We start from the raw sequence: 15,414 nt of genomic DNA, 5'->3' as shown, positions 1-15,414 counted from the left end.
CCTTGTCTTAAAACTACTACGTTGTGATCTAGGTCAGGCTAGTTCTGCTAGACACAGATGGAGAGGAACCCATTGTTTAGTGGTTTATAGCGGTCCAGATGTTATGGTTATTGTCGGTGAACGGTCTGGTTTAGTCCCCTGGTGTGTTTTTTTGTTGGTGTGGTCCAGTCCTGTGGTCAGGTCTAATCTAGGTCTGGTCCAGTCTGTTGGTCTAGTCTAGATGAGGTCAAGTCTAGTGGTCCTGACTCAGGGCAGGGCAGTGGGACTCAGGTGGTGAGGGGGGCCCTTGGGTCCTGTCTGTGAAACGCTCAATGCATGATTTAACCCTGATTGGCTAACGGTACGAGCACAGCTGCCACTGCTCCACTGGGCGTGTGTGTGTGTGTGTGTGTGTGTGTGTGTGTGTGTGTGTGTGTGTGTGTGTGTGAGAGTTAATTTATTCTTGCTCACAGTTAAAACTGAAGAAATGCAGAATTTACATTACTAATAACTGCAAAACACTTATTATAAAATACATACATAATACGTGAAAAAAAGAATACAGAACACTTGAAACATTACAATTTTCATGATGGAAATTTTAATATTAAAGTGTGACTGTTAAAAATATAATATTTGGGGGAACCATTTAAGTTATTAGGCAGTCTGATAGCGGTGGGTAGAGTGGAGTTTCACAGGCGGTTCGTACAGGCAGTTATACAGGACAGTTTGTGGCTGTTTCTCAGGAGCCTGGTGGTGCAGTTACCTCTTTTTGTAGGGAGCAGGTCATTCAGTGTTCAAGAGTGTGCATGTCCTTCACCAGGTGCACTGCAGCCTGCTCTCGCCTGCTCTGCAGTGACGGAAGCTCCACCTCTGGAGATGATCCTCAAGGCCCTCAACCATATTCCAGACAGGGCCTGACCAGTGTAGTGTATACTTTGACCAGATCATCAGTGGGTAGGCCATTTCTGGCAAGAACAGTCAAAGTGCAGGTGTTTTGAGGCCTTCCTCACTGACTGCTCCACACGTGTCACCACTGTGGTTTGAGTCTAGATGATACTTAGTTGTTGTTACCACTGGTACTTCCTGTCCTCCTAGGATTAGTGGTGCAGGTTGTGGATGGTCTCTAGAAAAATATATGTTGTTGGATGTGGCCCACTCTTCCAGCTGTTTTGCCTCCAAGCCCATGGAAGTGTCCTCTTGTGGCACTAGAGGTGACCTCTGACCAAGGGCTAAATGTGCCATTTGCCATCACCCTCTTCCTTCTTCCGGTGGGCTATCTGTGGAGCCAGGCTAGTAATTTGGACACAGTTCAATGTCAGGCAGACATTGCAGGAGCTTTGCGTGATCTTTGGACATGCAGTTGAAGTCGGAAGTTTACATACACTTAGGTTGGAGTCATTAAAACTTGTTTTTCAACCACTCCGCAAATTTCTTGTTAACAAACTATAGTTTTGGCAAGTCGGTTAGGACATTTACTTTGTGCATGACACAAGTCATTTAAAAAAAAATCATTTCACAGATTATTTCACTTATAATTCGATGTATCACAATTCCAATGGGTCAGAAGTTTACATACACTAAGTTGACTGTGCCTTTAAACAGCTTGGAAAATTCCAGAAAATGATGTCATGGCTTTAGAATTTCAGTTTTGTGGTAGTTTGTCTTTGCTTCCTTGATAAGCATTTGCGCTTTGTTTCTGTATTTTCTCCATTTCATTGTTTTTCACCATTTCCCATCTGTTGAAAATCTTCTGTCTTTTCCTGATGGCAGCCTTTATTTGGTCAGTCATCTAGGACTTGTCCAGTGTTGTTGTTGTTGGCATGCATACATCAAGTGCAGTTTGAATGCAGAAGTTGAATGTCTCCACTAGAGGTTGACCGATTCTGATTTTTCAACTCCAATACCGATACCGCCAGATTTATTTTAACGTAATATAATACATAAATAAAAATCTATTTGGTCTCAAATAAATAATGAAACATGCTCCATTTGGTTTAAATAATGCAAAAACAGTGTTGGAGAAGAAAGTAAAAGTGCAGTATGTGTCATGTAAAAAAGCTAACGTTGAAGTTCCTTGCTCAGAACATATGAAAGCTGGTGGTTCAATATTCCCACTTCTTCAATATTCCCAGTTAAGAAGTTTTAGGTTGTAGTTAGTTATTATAGGAATTATGACGCGTTGACTTTTTCTCTCTATACCATTTGTATTTCATATACCTTTGACTATTGGATGTTCTAATAGGCACTTTGGTATTGCCAGCCTAATCTCAGGAGTTGATAGGCTTGAAGTCATAAATAGCGCTGTGAAGCAAGCATTGCTTAGAGCTGCTGGCAAACGCAGTAAAGTTTGACTGAGTGCTTACGAGCTTACGAGCCTGCTGCCCCTACCACCGCTCAGTCAGACTGCTCTATCAAATCATAAACACAGAAATACGAGCCATTGGTCATTAATATGGTAAAATCCGGAAACTATCATTTCGAAAACAAAACGTTTATTATTTTTGTGAAATACGGAACCGTTCTGTATTTTATCGAACGGGTGGCAACCCTAAGTCTAAATATTGCTGTTTACATTGCACAACCTTCAATGTTATGTCATAATGATGTCAAATTCTGGCAAATTAGTTCGCAACGAGCCAGGTTTAAAAATATATACTTCTATGTATTGATTTTAAGAAAGGCATTGATGTTTATGGTTAGGTACATTACTGCAGCGATTGTGCTTTTTTTTGCGAATGAGCTTTTGTTAAATCATCACCCGTTTGGCAAAGTAGGCTGTGATTCGATGATAAATTAACAGGCACCGCATTGACTATATGCAACGCAGGACAAGCTAGTTAACCTAGTAATATCATCAACCATGTGTAGTTAACTAGTGATTATGTGAAGATTGACTCTTTTTTTATAAGATACTTTTAATGCTAGCTAGCAACTTACCTTGGCTCCTTGCTACACTCGCGTAACAGGTGGTCAGCCTGCCACCCAGTTTCCTCGTGGCTTCCTCATGTAATCGTCCATAATCGGCATCCAAAAATGCAGATTACTGATTGTTATGAAAACTAGAAATCGGCCCTCTATTCTCCACCTTTGCATCGATGTTCTCCACCTCATATATGGCAGACCAATCAGTGCTTGCCATACATCGTGCCAAGGCCTCCTTTCTGTTCTGGGTTACCAGACGTCCTTTTTCCCCACTGCACCTCACATCTCCCTCCCGATGTTGTGTTTGGGGAGAACAGCAGACATTTGTGATCACTGGATCCGAGAGATGAGCAAGTACAGTGGGGGTGTTGTAGTGATTCTTCAGATTTATAATGATCCAATCTAAGATGGAGTCCCTTCTGATCATGTCCACTTGTTTCATGTCTGGATGGGAGTTTGTCAGCATCTTGATGGGCAGGTGATTAAAGTCTACACAGCATGGACATCCTGAGGACATGGATAGTATTTATGAGATAATCCACAGTGTTCTTCTGAAGTGTTTTCTAATTTGCCCATAGTGGATGGTAGAGTACTCCCACTACCAGAGTTGAAACTGAGCTGCCGAGTGGTTTAGGACAAAGCTGAAGCCACATATACGGCAGGGGCGGCAGGTAGCCTAGTGGTTAGAGGGTTGGCCAGCAACCGAAAGTTTGCTGGATCGAATCCCCGAGCTGACAAGGTAAAAAATCTGTTGTTCTGCCCCTGAGCAAGGCAGTCAGCCCACTGCTCCCCGGTAGGCCATCATTGTAAATAAGAATTTGTTCTTAACTGACTTGCCTGGTTAAATTGAAAATAAACTCCTCTTTCTCTAGGTCAGTTCTTCTCTTTTCCTGAATACTGTGATTTACGTCCATAGCTCCTCTCATCCCCTCTCTGGACCAGTCGTTTCTGAACAGCTGATAGTCTCGTACGAAAAGAGATTCATCTGGGATATTTTCACGGGCCCAAGTTTCAGTGACCCATCCAGTAACTGCATTTACTGATTGAAGGAGCAGTTTAAATTCATCCACTTTGTTTACCAATGACATTGAATTACAAACTAGCACATTCGGAGTCTCTGGAGCATGCTGGGACGTATTTTGCGACATCCCATAATTCAGTTAGAGCTCTGCATTGACGTGAGAGATTGTGTTTTCCATGTATATTAGGTCTGTTAGTAACTTCTATTGTTAGTATTTTCCTCCTTCTGCCCTTACCAGCTGTTCCCGAAGCACTGAAGTTTGTCTCGGATATGCAGTGCCAGAGGAGGTGCATGTCTTTTGTAAATCCGTAGAAAATGTGATGAGTTTTCCAGAACGTTTGTACAATCGATCGCTATCAAAGCCACTCTTAATCCGCTAAAAGAGCAGGATAAGTATGCAGTGCCATTTTTTTAAACATTTGAAACAAACATTTGAAACATTGTAACAGGTGTTACTGTTGACCGGCTGCCAGGAAGCTTCACCATACACTGTAATAATGTGTGTGGGTGTGTGGTTTATCCCAGCTCTCACAGTCTCAAGTCAGAATTAGACGTTTATCAATGTTTCTCAAACGTAACATTTTGAAGTGTTTAAGGTTAACCTTTTGGCATTAACTCCACATTTTTAAGGTTAGGCATGAACTCACAATGGTTAAGGTAAATGTTAAGGTTTGGGATAGGCTTAAAACAAAAAGATCAAAAACAATCTTCTATCGCTGGATTCAAACAGGCAACATTTGGCCCATTGGAATCAGAGGCAGATGCTTACAACCATCCACCATCATCGTCCACAACGCCCGGCAAAACCCAAACCTACTTGAAGGTACCCGTGCTCACTGCTGCCCCTAGTGGCTGGTTTCCACGTCATCTCCCGACGTCCTCAGACATGGATGGACGTCAAATACTGACTTGTATCACAGGTGACCTGGCTGGGTTTATCATGCAGAGCCGTCTTTTAGTTTATTTTCCAGTTACATTAAACACTTAATGTGGCCCAATGTTGACCTGAGTTATGCATAAAAAAACAACCTACCTTTGTCTCTCCTCAGATTTCTAAATTGAGTAGGTGAGAATGTGACACTTGATTATTTCTGAGGAAGAGCTGCTTTAAGCATGAAATCTCTCCCTGTGTTCCATATGTCATATGTAACCTTTCAAAGTAGCCTTCCTGTCGCCATAGCTACAGCACAGCTCTACACATGGTTCAATGCATCACAGTTACAGGCAATAACATTACTGCTTGATTACGTGTGGTAATGGTAATCACTGGCAGTAATGTCTCTAGATCAACAGTAATAAACTCATTTGGTATTCCAGTAGCTGATTAGCATAGTCAATTTAGCCTTTCTGACACACTGGTCATTGGTCAGGCCATCCGAATGCAAACACGCCAGGCTTCAGTAGCTATTGTAAGCCAGCACAGCTCGTATTAACATAGCAGATTCATTATTAGCCTAGCATAGTCCAAATGGTCTCAGAGCCTGTTTGCTGTTAGCATAGCACGGTGGATATTAGCCAGGATACTGTATGTTAGTGTTTCCTAACACATTGATCCTCAGGGAAGCACTGACAGCTTTAGAGTTGTTAATGTATTTATCACCTTTATGTAAACAACATTGACTGACTGGCGCTCCACACACACACACACTGAAGGAAGCGCACATACAGGTAACAGCCAAAATAAAGGAAACACCAACATTACATGTCTCATTAGGGTGCTGGGCCACCATGACCCGCCAGAACAGCTTCAATGCGCATAGATTCTGTAAGTGCCTGGAACTACAGTGCTTTCAACGTTCCTAACCCTTGACTTATTTCACATTTTGTTGTGTTACAGCCTAAATTGAAAATTGATTAAATCAATGTTTATTTCTCAACCATCTACACACAATACCCCATAATGACAAAGTGAAAAACATGTTTTTAGAAATTTTTGCTAATTAATTGAAAATGAAATACAGAAATATCTAATTTACATACAGTACCAGTCAAAAGTTTGGACACACCTACTCATTCCAGGGTTTTTCTTTATTTGTACTTTTTTCTACATTATAGAATAATAGTGAAGACCACAAAACTATGAAATAACACATATGGAATCATGTAGTAACCAAAAAAGTGTTCTTCAAAGTAGCCAACCTTTCCCTTGATGACAGCTCTGGACACTCTTGGCATTCTCTCAACCAGCTTCATGAGGTAGTCACCTGGAAGGCATTTCAATTAACAGGTGTGCCATGTTTAAAGTTAATTTGTGGAATTTATTTCCTTCTTAATGTGTTTGAGCCAATCAGTTGTGTTGTGACAAGTTAGGTTTGGTATGCACACGATTTGGTAAAAGATAAAGCCCATATTACGACAAGAACAGTTCAAATAAGCAAATAGAAATGACAGCCAAATTGTTACTTTAAGACATGAAGGTCAGTCAATATGGAACATGTCAAGAACTTTGAAAGTTTCTTCAAGTGCAGTTGCAAAAATCATCAAGCGCTATGATGAAACTGGCCTTTGGTCTGATGAGTCCAAATTTGAGATTTTTGGTTCCAACCGCCGTGTTTTTGTGAGACGCAGAGTAGGTGAACGGATGATCTACACGTGTGGTTGCCACTGTGAATCATGGAGGAGGAGGTGTGAGGGTGCTTTGCTGGTTACACTGTCTGTGATTTATTTAGAATTCAAGGCACACTTAACCAGCATGGCTATAACAGCATCCTGCAGCGATACGCCATCCCATCTAGTTTGCGCTTAGTGGGACTATCATTTGTTTTTCAACAGGACAATGACCCCAAACACACCTCCAGGCTGTGTAAGGGCTATTTGACCAAGGAGAGTGATGGAGTGCTGCATCAGATGATCTGACCTCCACAATCACCAGACCTCAATCTAATTGAAATGGTTTGGGATGATTTGGACTGCGGAGTGAAGGAAAAACAGCCAAGAAGTGCTCAGCATATGTGGGAACTCCTTCAAGACTGTTGGAAAAGCATTCTTCATGAAGCTGGTTGAGAGAATGCCAAGAATGTGCAAAGCTGTCATCAAGGCAAAGGATGGCTACTTTGAAGAATTTAAAATATAAAATATATTTAGATTTGTTTAACACTTTTTGGGTTACTACATGATTCCATATGTGTTATTTCATAGTTTTGATGGCTACACTATTACTCTACAAGGTAGAAAATTGTAAAAGTAAATAAAAATCCTTGAATGAGTAGGTGTGTCCAATTATAGATGGATTTATTGATTGATACTGTAATTATTCACACCCCTGAGTCAAATCTTCGTAGAAGCACCTTTGACAGCAATTACAGCTTTGAGTCTTTCTGGGTAAGTCTCTAAGAGCTTTCCATGCCTGATTTGTGTAACGTTTGCCCATTATTATTTTCAAAATTCTTCAAGCTCTGTCACATTTGTTGTTGATCATCGCTTGACAACGTGTTCTCTGGAGTGATGAATCACACTTCACCATTTGGCTGTCCGAATCTGGGTTTGGCGGATGCCTCCTACCTGAATGCATAGTGGCAACTGTACATTTTGGTGGAGGAGGAATAATGGTCTGGTGCTGTTTTTCATGGTTCTGGCCCCTGAGTTCTAGTGTAGGGAATTCTTAACACTACAGCATACAATGACATTCTAGATGATTCTGTGCTTCCAACTTTTTGGCAACAGTTTGAGGAAGGCCCTTTTCTGGTTCAGCATGACAATGCTCCCGTGCACAAAGTGAGGTCCATACAGAAATGGTTTGTTGAGATGGTTGTGAAAGAACTTGACTGGCCTACACAGAGCCCTGACGTCAACACCATCGAACACCTTTGGGATGAATTGAAATGCCGAATGCGGGCCTAATTGCCCAACATCAGTGCCCGACCTCACTAATGCAATTAAAATGTTAGCTAATGATCTTCAGCCCCTCATCATTTGAGTGACAGCTAGCAAGATGCACATTGACGGTTTCACAGTGAAAGAAGGCTGGCCCAGGCCTGCCCAGCATTATCCATTGAGGTTTCAGGGTGTACCTAATGGCTAGGTGACACAGCAGGGAGAGAGAGAGAGCAATGACATACTGCAGATATCTGCCCATATATGATGTAGTACACAATTTTCGGGGGACCCGTTTTGGCTCTTGAGCACTACTTTCAAAACGACTGGCTATAAAGTATGCAAATCTTCCTGGAAAGTCTCTTTAAGATAATGCTGGATTTGATGGCATGGGGTGTTTGTGTTTGTTTGTGTGAGAGAGAGAGAATTCCTTTTTTTCACATCCCACCACATCCTGTAAATTGTTTTCTTCATCATGCTAGCTAATTACTTTCCAATCTGTTGATGTCTCTCTGCTGCTCGTGTAGGGGAGCCAGTTAGTTTTGATTGGCTCCTGGCTCCTCATGGACAGCAATTAGACAGGTATCAGACACCAGCTGAGACACATTGTTAGGCAACGGATGGGAATGATAACAATCTTAAAAAATTAAGATAGGAAATATTGTTTTAAATGCCAAGGTCTTTTGACATTTTGAAGACAGTACATTTTTTTTGTAACTTTCTATGGGAGAGACACACTCTGTGTGTGTATCTCTCTGTGTGTGTGTGTGTGTGTGTGTGTGGTGTGTGTATTGAGCAAGGTACTTAACCCTAATTGCTTCTGTAAATTGCTCTAGATAAGAGTGTCTGCTAAATTACTAAAGTGTGTGTGTGTGTGTGTGTGTGCTGCTGTGATCACCCTTGAGTTGGATGGTTAATGTTTTCCCTTCATAGATTTGACCCTAACATCCCCCAACTCCCATCTCCCCCTTACTGCGGGATCAGAACACGCACATTGAGAGGGCGATCTGCAAACCGTCTCCGTCTTCATCATCTGGGTCATTTGATGGAATCCTGGATATGTAGAAATATTTGGCACATAACTCAGCCCTAATTGATGGAAGTGGGTGTTAATGACTGATAGAGTTGAAGAGAGGCAGAAACAGACCAAAAACAGATCTGCAAAGAGAGAGAGATAATGTAGAGAGAGCAGAGAACAAGACAAAAGGACACCTTACATCTTGCTAAGTGCCCTATTTACTCAGATCATGAAATGTGAGTTCTCTCTCTCTCTCTCTCTCTCTCTCTCTCTCTCTCTCTCTCTCTCTCTCTCTCTCTCTCTCTCTCTCTCTCTCTCTCTCTCTCTCTCTCTCTCTCTCTCTCTCTCTCTCTCTCTCTCTCTCTCTCTCTCTCTCATTCTCTCTCTCTCTCTCATTCTCTCTCTCTCATTCTCTCTCTCTCTCTCTCTCTCTCTCTCTCTCTCTCTCTCTCTCTCTCTCTCTCTCTCTGCTGTGTGTTGGGTTGTTTAGGTCCACGGGGCTTGTTGTTTGAGATTTTGAAATGAGGCATCTAATCATGATGTGGTTACATAAATGAGGCTTTTAGAGAGGTTTCACACCCCAGTTGTTTTGCACCCATGCTGAACCGACAGTAGACACTCAGCGAAACCTTACCTCTTTCTATTCACTGTGATGATTTCCTGCTGTGGCGGTTCAATTGAATTGTTATTTTCTTCTCTGTTTGCTCAGGACGAGAAGAACCAGGTTCTGATGACCAACGCATGGCTACAGCTGGTGAGTGGAAATGGTTGAGGACTGAATGACACTGTGACTCATGATGTTCTCATATCCCACCCATCCCACCAAAAAGGCAGTAACACCATCTCAAGTTGATATGCCGCAGGTTTTGTCTGGTACCTGGACAATCTGGAGGATACATGCTTATGGAGAGTTGATGAGGTTGGATTTGTGAGAGGGGCATGCGGTCCACCCTGTCTGGTCTCTACCATCGACACGACCCAGGATAAGGAGAACAACGAACGCCTCCACTCTCCACAGTCACTACAAACAGACCTCCGTCCAATTTCCCATCAATTCATTTGATTTTTTATCGAGTCATTTACTCCTTTATAGAAGTCTTCCTGACAGGACGTCAGCCTCAATTTTCTAGCCGATCAGTGTCATTGCTGTGTGGTTTATGCGACGCTTCCCAGGCGGGCCATGGGAAATACATTTCAATGTCTGTCAACTAGCGTGAACTCATAAGAGACAAGTGCTGTCACAACCCTTCAGTTGACAGACTGCCAAGACCCAAGCTCAGACTGGATCTTTTATCACAGACAGACTGCCCCCCCCCCCCCCCCCCCCCCCCTCAGCACTGGACTGATGTACCTCTTTGCTGTGTGATTATCTCTGATGTGTATCTCTGTGTTCTGTCCTCAGTACTGGACTGATGTACCTCTTTGCTGTGTGATTATCTCTGATGTGTATCTCTGTGTTCTGTCCTCAGTACTGGACTGATGTACCTCTTTGCTGTGTGATTATCTCTGATGTGTATCTCTGTGTTCTGTCTTAAGTACTGGACTGATGTACCTCTTTGCTGTGTGATTATCTCTGATGTGTATCTCTGTGTTCTGTCCTCAGTACTGGACTGATGTGTACCTGAGTTGGAATCCAGAGAACTACCCCGGGGTTCAGAACCTACGTTTCCCCTCCAGCCAGATCTGGACCCCTGACATCCTCCTCTACAACAGGTGTGCTCCCACAACCCCCATCTTCTCCCATGATCCTCCTCTCCTCCCATCATCCTCATCTCCTCCCACAACTTACTGATGCAGTCATTTATGATTGATCCTTTCTTTGGATGAGTTTAGAGCTGAGATTTGGTTGATAAACCAACAGCAACGGAGCATCTGTGACCTGCATCAGCCTGCCTGGAGGGACTGGAGGGACAGTACCTGAATGTGGAATATGTGTTTAGTCTGGAAGTCTCCCGAAGTGTGTGTGTGTGTGTTTGTGCGTGTGTACCTCTGTGTGTGTGTGTGTGTGTGTACCTCTGTGTGTGTGTACCTCTGTGTGTGTGTGTGTGTGTGTGTGTGTGTGTGTGTGTGTGTGTGTGTGTGTTTCTCTCTGTGTGTGTGTGTGTGTGTGTTTCTCTCTGTGTGAGTGCGTGTGTGTGTGTATCTCTCTGTGTGTGTGTATCTGTCTCTGTGTGCGTGTGTGTGAGTTAGCATTGAGATACAGTTGGGTATATGTGTTTTTAGACGTGCACAGTGTTTGGAATCAGGTCGGGTTTATTCTGTCTCATCTCTCTGTTCTTAACCCCTTTCTCCTGTTAGTGGGGAAAGCTTACAGAGATGGTATCTATTCCGCTTCACTTTGCCATGTAGGGCAAAACCACAAGTAAATGCACTAGCTAGACCATGTGAGAAATATATGGAGAGAGGTAGGCACACAGAGAAGTGAAGGGAGTTCAGTCCTTTTTTTAAGAGGGTTCATTCATAATGATTCACTGGGGGGTTCAAGCCCTGACTGCTGATTGGCTGACAGCTGTGGTATATCAGACTGTATACCACGGGTATGACAAAGCATTTATTTGAACTGTTCTAATTACATTGGTAACCAGCAACTACTACTACTACTGCTTCTGCTACTGCTAGTACTACTACTGCTTCTGCTACTGCTAGTACTACTACTGCTTCTGCTACTGCTAGTACTACTACTGCTTCTGCTACTGCTAGTACTACTACTTTTACAGATCTGCCCAGCCACGCAATTAATTAACTTGATCTCCACTGTAAAAAGCGCCTAGACATTATCTCCGACATTTGCAACATTTCGATCTCCACAGTCTCCCGTATTAATGAATGTGTCGGCAGAGGAGAGAGGAATGCAGTTTTTCTCAGCCAGTCCAAATCACCAATCAGCATCCGAACTGGTAAAACAACATGAAATGTAGCTAGTTTGCTGTGTAGTTGGCCAGCAACCTGCAAAGTTCCCGGAATGATCCACCAGCGCTGGTTTAGTTTAGCTTTACATGGCAGTCAATGGACATAGAACTAAAGACCAGAGAACACCTAAAATTGCACTTGACAACCAGTGTTAGTGAATGTAGCATCAGGTAAAAAATACAAATAATAATAATAATCTTGCTTTTTAATGCTGGTAACTTGTCGGCTTCGCCTCGTGGCTATGACCACGTCACAGCCATGATACAAATGCCATAACATATGGACTTGAATGTATTATTGCTTAATTCCAATCTCCATGCGCGTACACAACCAACACACACCACACACACACGCACACAACACCACACCATCACATGATCACAGGATTAAGGAGAGAAACAATGGGTATTTAATCCTGATTTTAAAAGCACTCCCCATCTCACCCCTCTTCTCTTCATCTAACCTGCTTCACTCCTCACCACGTCCAAAAAGGTCAAAGGTAACAGGAAACAACATCTTCTATTCTTCATGCTCTCACATTTCTTTGGCGTGCACTCGTTTACGATGCTGTGAAGAAGATACGTGACGGTTAGGGTCATTGGTTTGGGTCATGTGACCTAAACATCCCAGATGTTGAGGAATTTCACCATAAGAGCAGAGTTAACCTTGTAGATCATGTCATGGCCCTGTGTTAGAGGGGAGCTGCCGAGGAGAACCCGTTTCCGAGTGTTGCTGAGGTTTAGCTTCCCCAAAAGGGAAGTTCAAATGTGCAGTCTGCTTCCATGATGTCGACACACAAACACATAGAGACACGCATTGACACAGCAGACGTTCGTGACATAACATGCGCCATTAAACCGTCCGTCGTGAAAGCGTAAGCGATAACACGCTAGTCTGACAGCGGTGTATAGCAGAGGAACCCAGTCTCATTAGCATGCTTTTGAGGTGCGAAACCGCAATAACGAATGTATTCACTTCTATTGCGCTTAGTTAACGAGAGCCTTAATGAGTCAGTTCAATACATCCCATGTATCTCATCAAAAGACCGTTTCAGTGTGGAGGGCTGTATAGGCACAATGGAAGGATCAACAGCATGTGACAGATTATGCTTTCTTTTTCTGCATTCCATTTCATTCATTTCCCCTCTGAACGATCCCTTCGCATCTCAGTCTGTCTGGTATTAAGCCGCCGAGGGCTGGGGGACGAAAAGGACGTTGAACACGTCTCTGATTGCTGTTTGTTTGTGACTCAGCACATAGCAGGATTTGACTTGAATGTGGTTGATTCCATTGATAAATTGCCATGAAGGAATCGTTGAATGAATCCTTATTAGTGACGCGCTTCGTTGACACTATGTGCTGAATGTAATGGCATGGGGGGTGTGAAAGGCTGTATGTTGTTGTATTGCACAGAAACAATTCAAACAGGACACGCATAGCTAATCTCAGGAAAAGGTACATTCACACGGAGCATTGTACACACCCACATTTTATTATGGTATTGTACTATGGTACAAATACTATAGTACTATAGTGTTCTTGTGTACTAAAGTAGTATTTACAGTTAATATCGTAAAAATACTGTGTATGTACTATAGTAATTACTGTAGTGTTTTTGTGGACTAAAGGAGTATTTACAGTTTACTATAGTATAAATATTGAAGTGTATACTATAGTAACTACTGTAGTGTTTTTGCAGACTGTAGTATACTGAACTATTTACTATAGAGTTTTTTGCGGACATTACTGTAGTATTCACTGAAGTGTTTTTGCGCCCTGTCGTATACTGTAGTATTTACTATAGTATTCTACAACATTCTATAGTAAGTACTACACATGATCGAGGGATATTAGTGTGTAGTATAGTATTTTACAGTACACTACAGTTTACTACATAATTGTATAGTAAGTACTGTCGTAATCTATAGTAAACTGTAGTGTGTTTTTCATGTGGGCACTGACAATTCTACAGTGACAAGTACACACATCTCACGCCATAACCTCGTGTAGATGTGGATCAGCATCAGGCAGACTTTAATCACCATTAGATCAGTTACTACATGACCATCTCCCTCGTCAGAGAAGGACAGGGCTAAAGTCAATGTTTCCATAGGATCCATCAGACCAAGGACATCCAAGTCAAGGAGCCAGGCGGGACATGCACACGCCGCACAGTAGTGTCTCTAGCCCTTGGGCGAAGCATACTCTCAAATAAATTGCAGTCATTTAGCAGACGCTCTTATCCAGAGTGACTTACAGGAGCAATTAGGGTTAAGTGCTTTGCTGAAGGGCACATCGACAGATTTTTCGCCTCGAACTTTCGGTGGTCGGCCCAGCGCTCTTAACCTGCAAGGCTACCTGCCGCTGTGACTATGACAGCAATGTGAAGGGACACATTCCGTTTAAAACAAAAAAAAGAGCGAGATAATCACTCTCTCTCTCTCTTCAAATCAAATCACATTTTATTTGTCACATGCGCCGAATACAATATTTCCTGTGAAATGCTTACTTACAAGCCCGTAACCGACAGTACTGTTTTCAGAAAAAAGAGTTAAGAAAATATTTACCCCCTCTTCCTTCTCTGTACTGAATATTATGTGTATGTGTATTTATACTGGGAACATATGGAGATGAGGCTCACCTTGTCATCACACTGTTTCTCAGTGCGATAGGCATGCAGAGATAGACATGGACATATCCCCACTCCAACTCATCAGGCCCCTGGGGCTGTCACCCTATATGCCTGATCCTAATGATCTGGGAAGGCATATCCAGAATTATGTGCTTGGATAACTTCTACTCTGTTTCACAGAGGCATTAGCCGTACTATTTCCTCAGCTTCTGGAGAGAGCAAGAACATAGAACCCTGGCTGGACCTCCGAAGAGACTGTTCTCTTATTCTTCTCTCTTCCTCTCGGGGCAGACTGGACGGGCTGTCTCTTCTGCCCTCTGGTTGGATGTTCCTTTCCATGTCTCTTACTTCTCTCTTGCTTTCTCTGTGTGTCTTTCATTGGGTTTAATCTCTCTGTCTCTCTCTCTCTTGAGCTGCTCCATCTCATTACCACGCGTGCGTGGAGGTGCAAGAATGAGGTGTTGAGTAAGTGGAGAAGACAGCAAGGTGACTCACGTCCCCTGGTTGCAGAAACCTGTCACTACCTCCGTTGTTTGTCTGACCTCTGTGTGTCGCCAGAATGCTTTGTCCCCTTTCACTGTGCTCACATGTCTAGGACACATGTCTAGGGCTTCTCTCTCTCTCTCTCTCTCTCTCTCTCTCTCTCTCTCTCTCTCTCTCTCTCTCTCTCTCTCTCTCTCTCTCTCTCTCTCTCTCTCTCTCTCTCTCTCTCTCTCTCTCTCTCTCTCTCTCTCTCTCTCTCTCTCTCTCTCTCTCTCTCTCTCTCTCTCTCTCTCTCTCTCTCTCTCTCTCTCTCTCTCTCTCTCTCTCTCTCTCTGTGTGTGTGTGATTTAAACTATGTGCCCCCGCTCTCTGTTCCTTCTCTCAGGGGTATCACCTGTCCCATTGTGTGTTAACGCGCTTCTATCTTTGGGGTGTGTTTTGTCAGTTTCTGGATTATGTTTATGTGTTGTTTGATGTTCCCTGTTTTGTGTGTGTGTGCATGCGCACTCTGGCACACACACTAGCTGATATGTGTGCTGATTGCAGTGGAACGCGGGCAGAAGCTTTCTGACACAATGAAGCAGAGGTCTGAATAATTCAATGAGCCAGGGATGGCAGCGACACACACAGCCCC

General features: G+C 43.0%; 1 protein-coding gene across 1 annotated transcript in view; it reads left to right on the top strand.

Moving 5' to 3' along the window:
* The window catches only part of LOC110505019 (neuronal acetylcholine receptor subunit alpha-7-like), a 76,668-nt gene that overhangs the window by 44,502 nt on the left and 16,752 nt on the right, over nucleotides 1–15,414 (top strand). Inside the window, exons 4-5 of the mRNA XM_036969606.1 lie at nucleotides 9,466–9,510; nucleotides 10,360–10,469. Coding sequence (XP_036825501.1) covers nucleotides 9,466–9,510; nucleotides 10,360–10,469 — 155 coding nt within the window. The remainder of the gene's footprint in view (nucleotides 1–9,465; nucleotides 9,511–10,359; nucleotides 10,470–15,414) is intronic.

Source organism: Oncorhynchus mykiss, chromosome 31 (genome assembly GCF_013265735.2).
Source record: "Oncorhynchus mykiss isolate Arlee chromosome 31, USDA_OmykA_1.1, whole genome shotgun sequence".
Lineage (NCBI taxonomy): Eukaryota > Metazoa > Chordata > Actinopteri > Salmoniformes > Salmonidae > Oncorhynchus > Oncorhynchus mykiss.
This window is presented reverse-complemented; position numbering and strand designations above follow the sequence as displayed.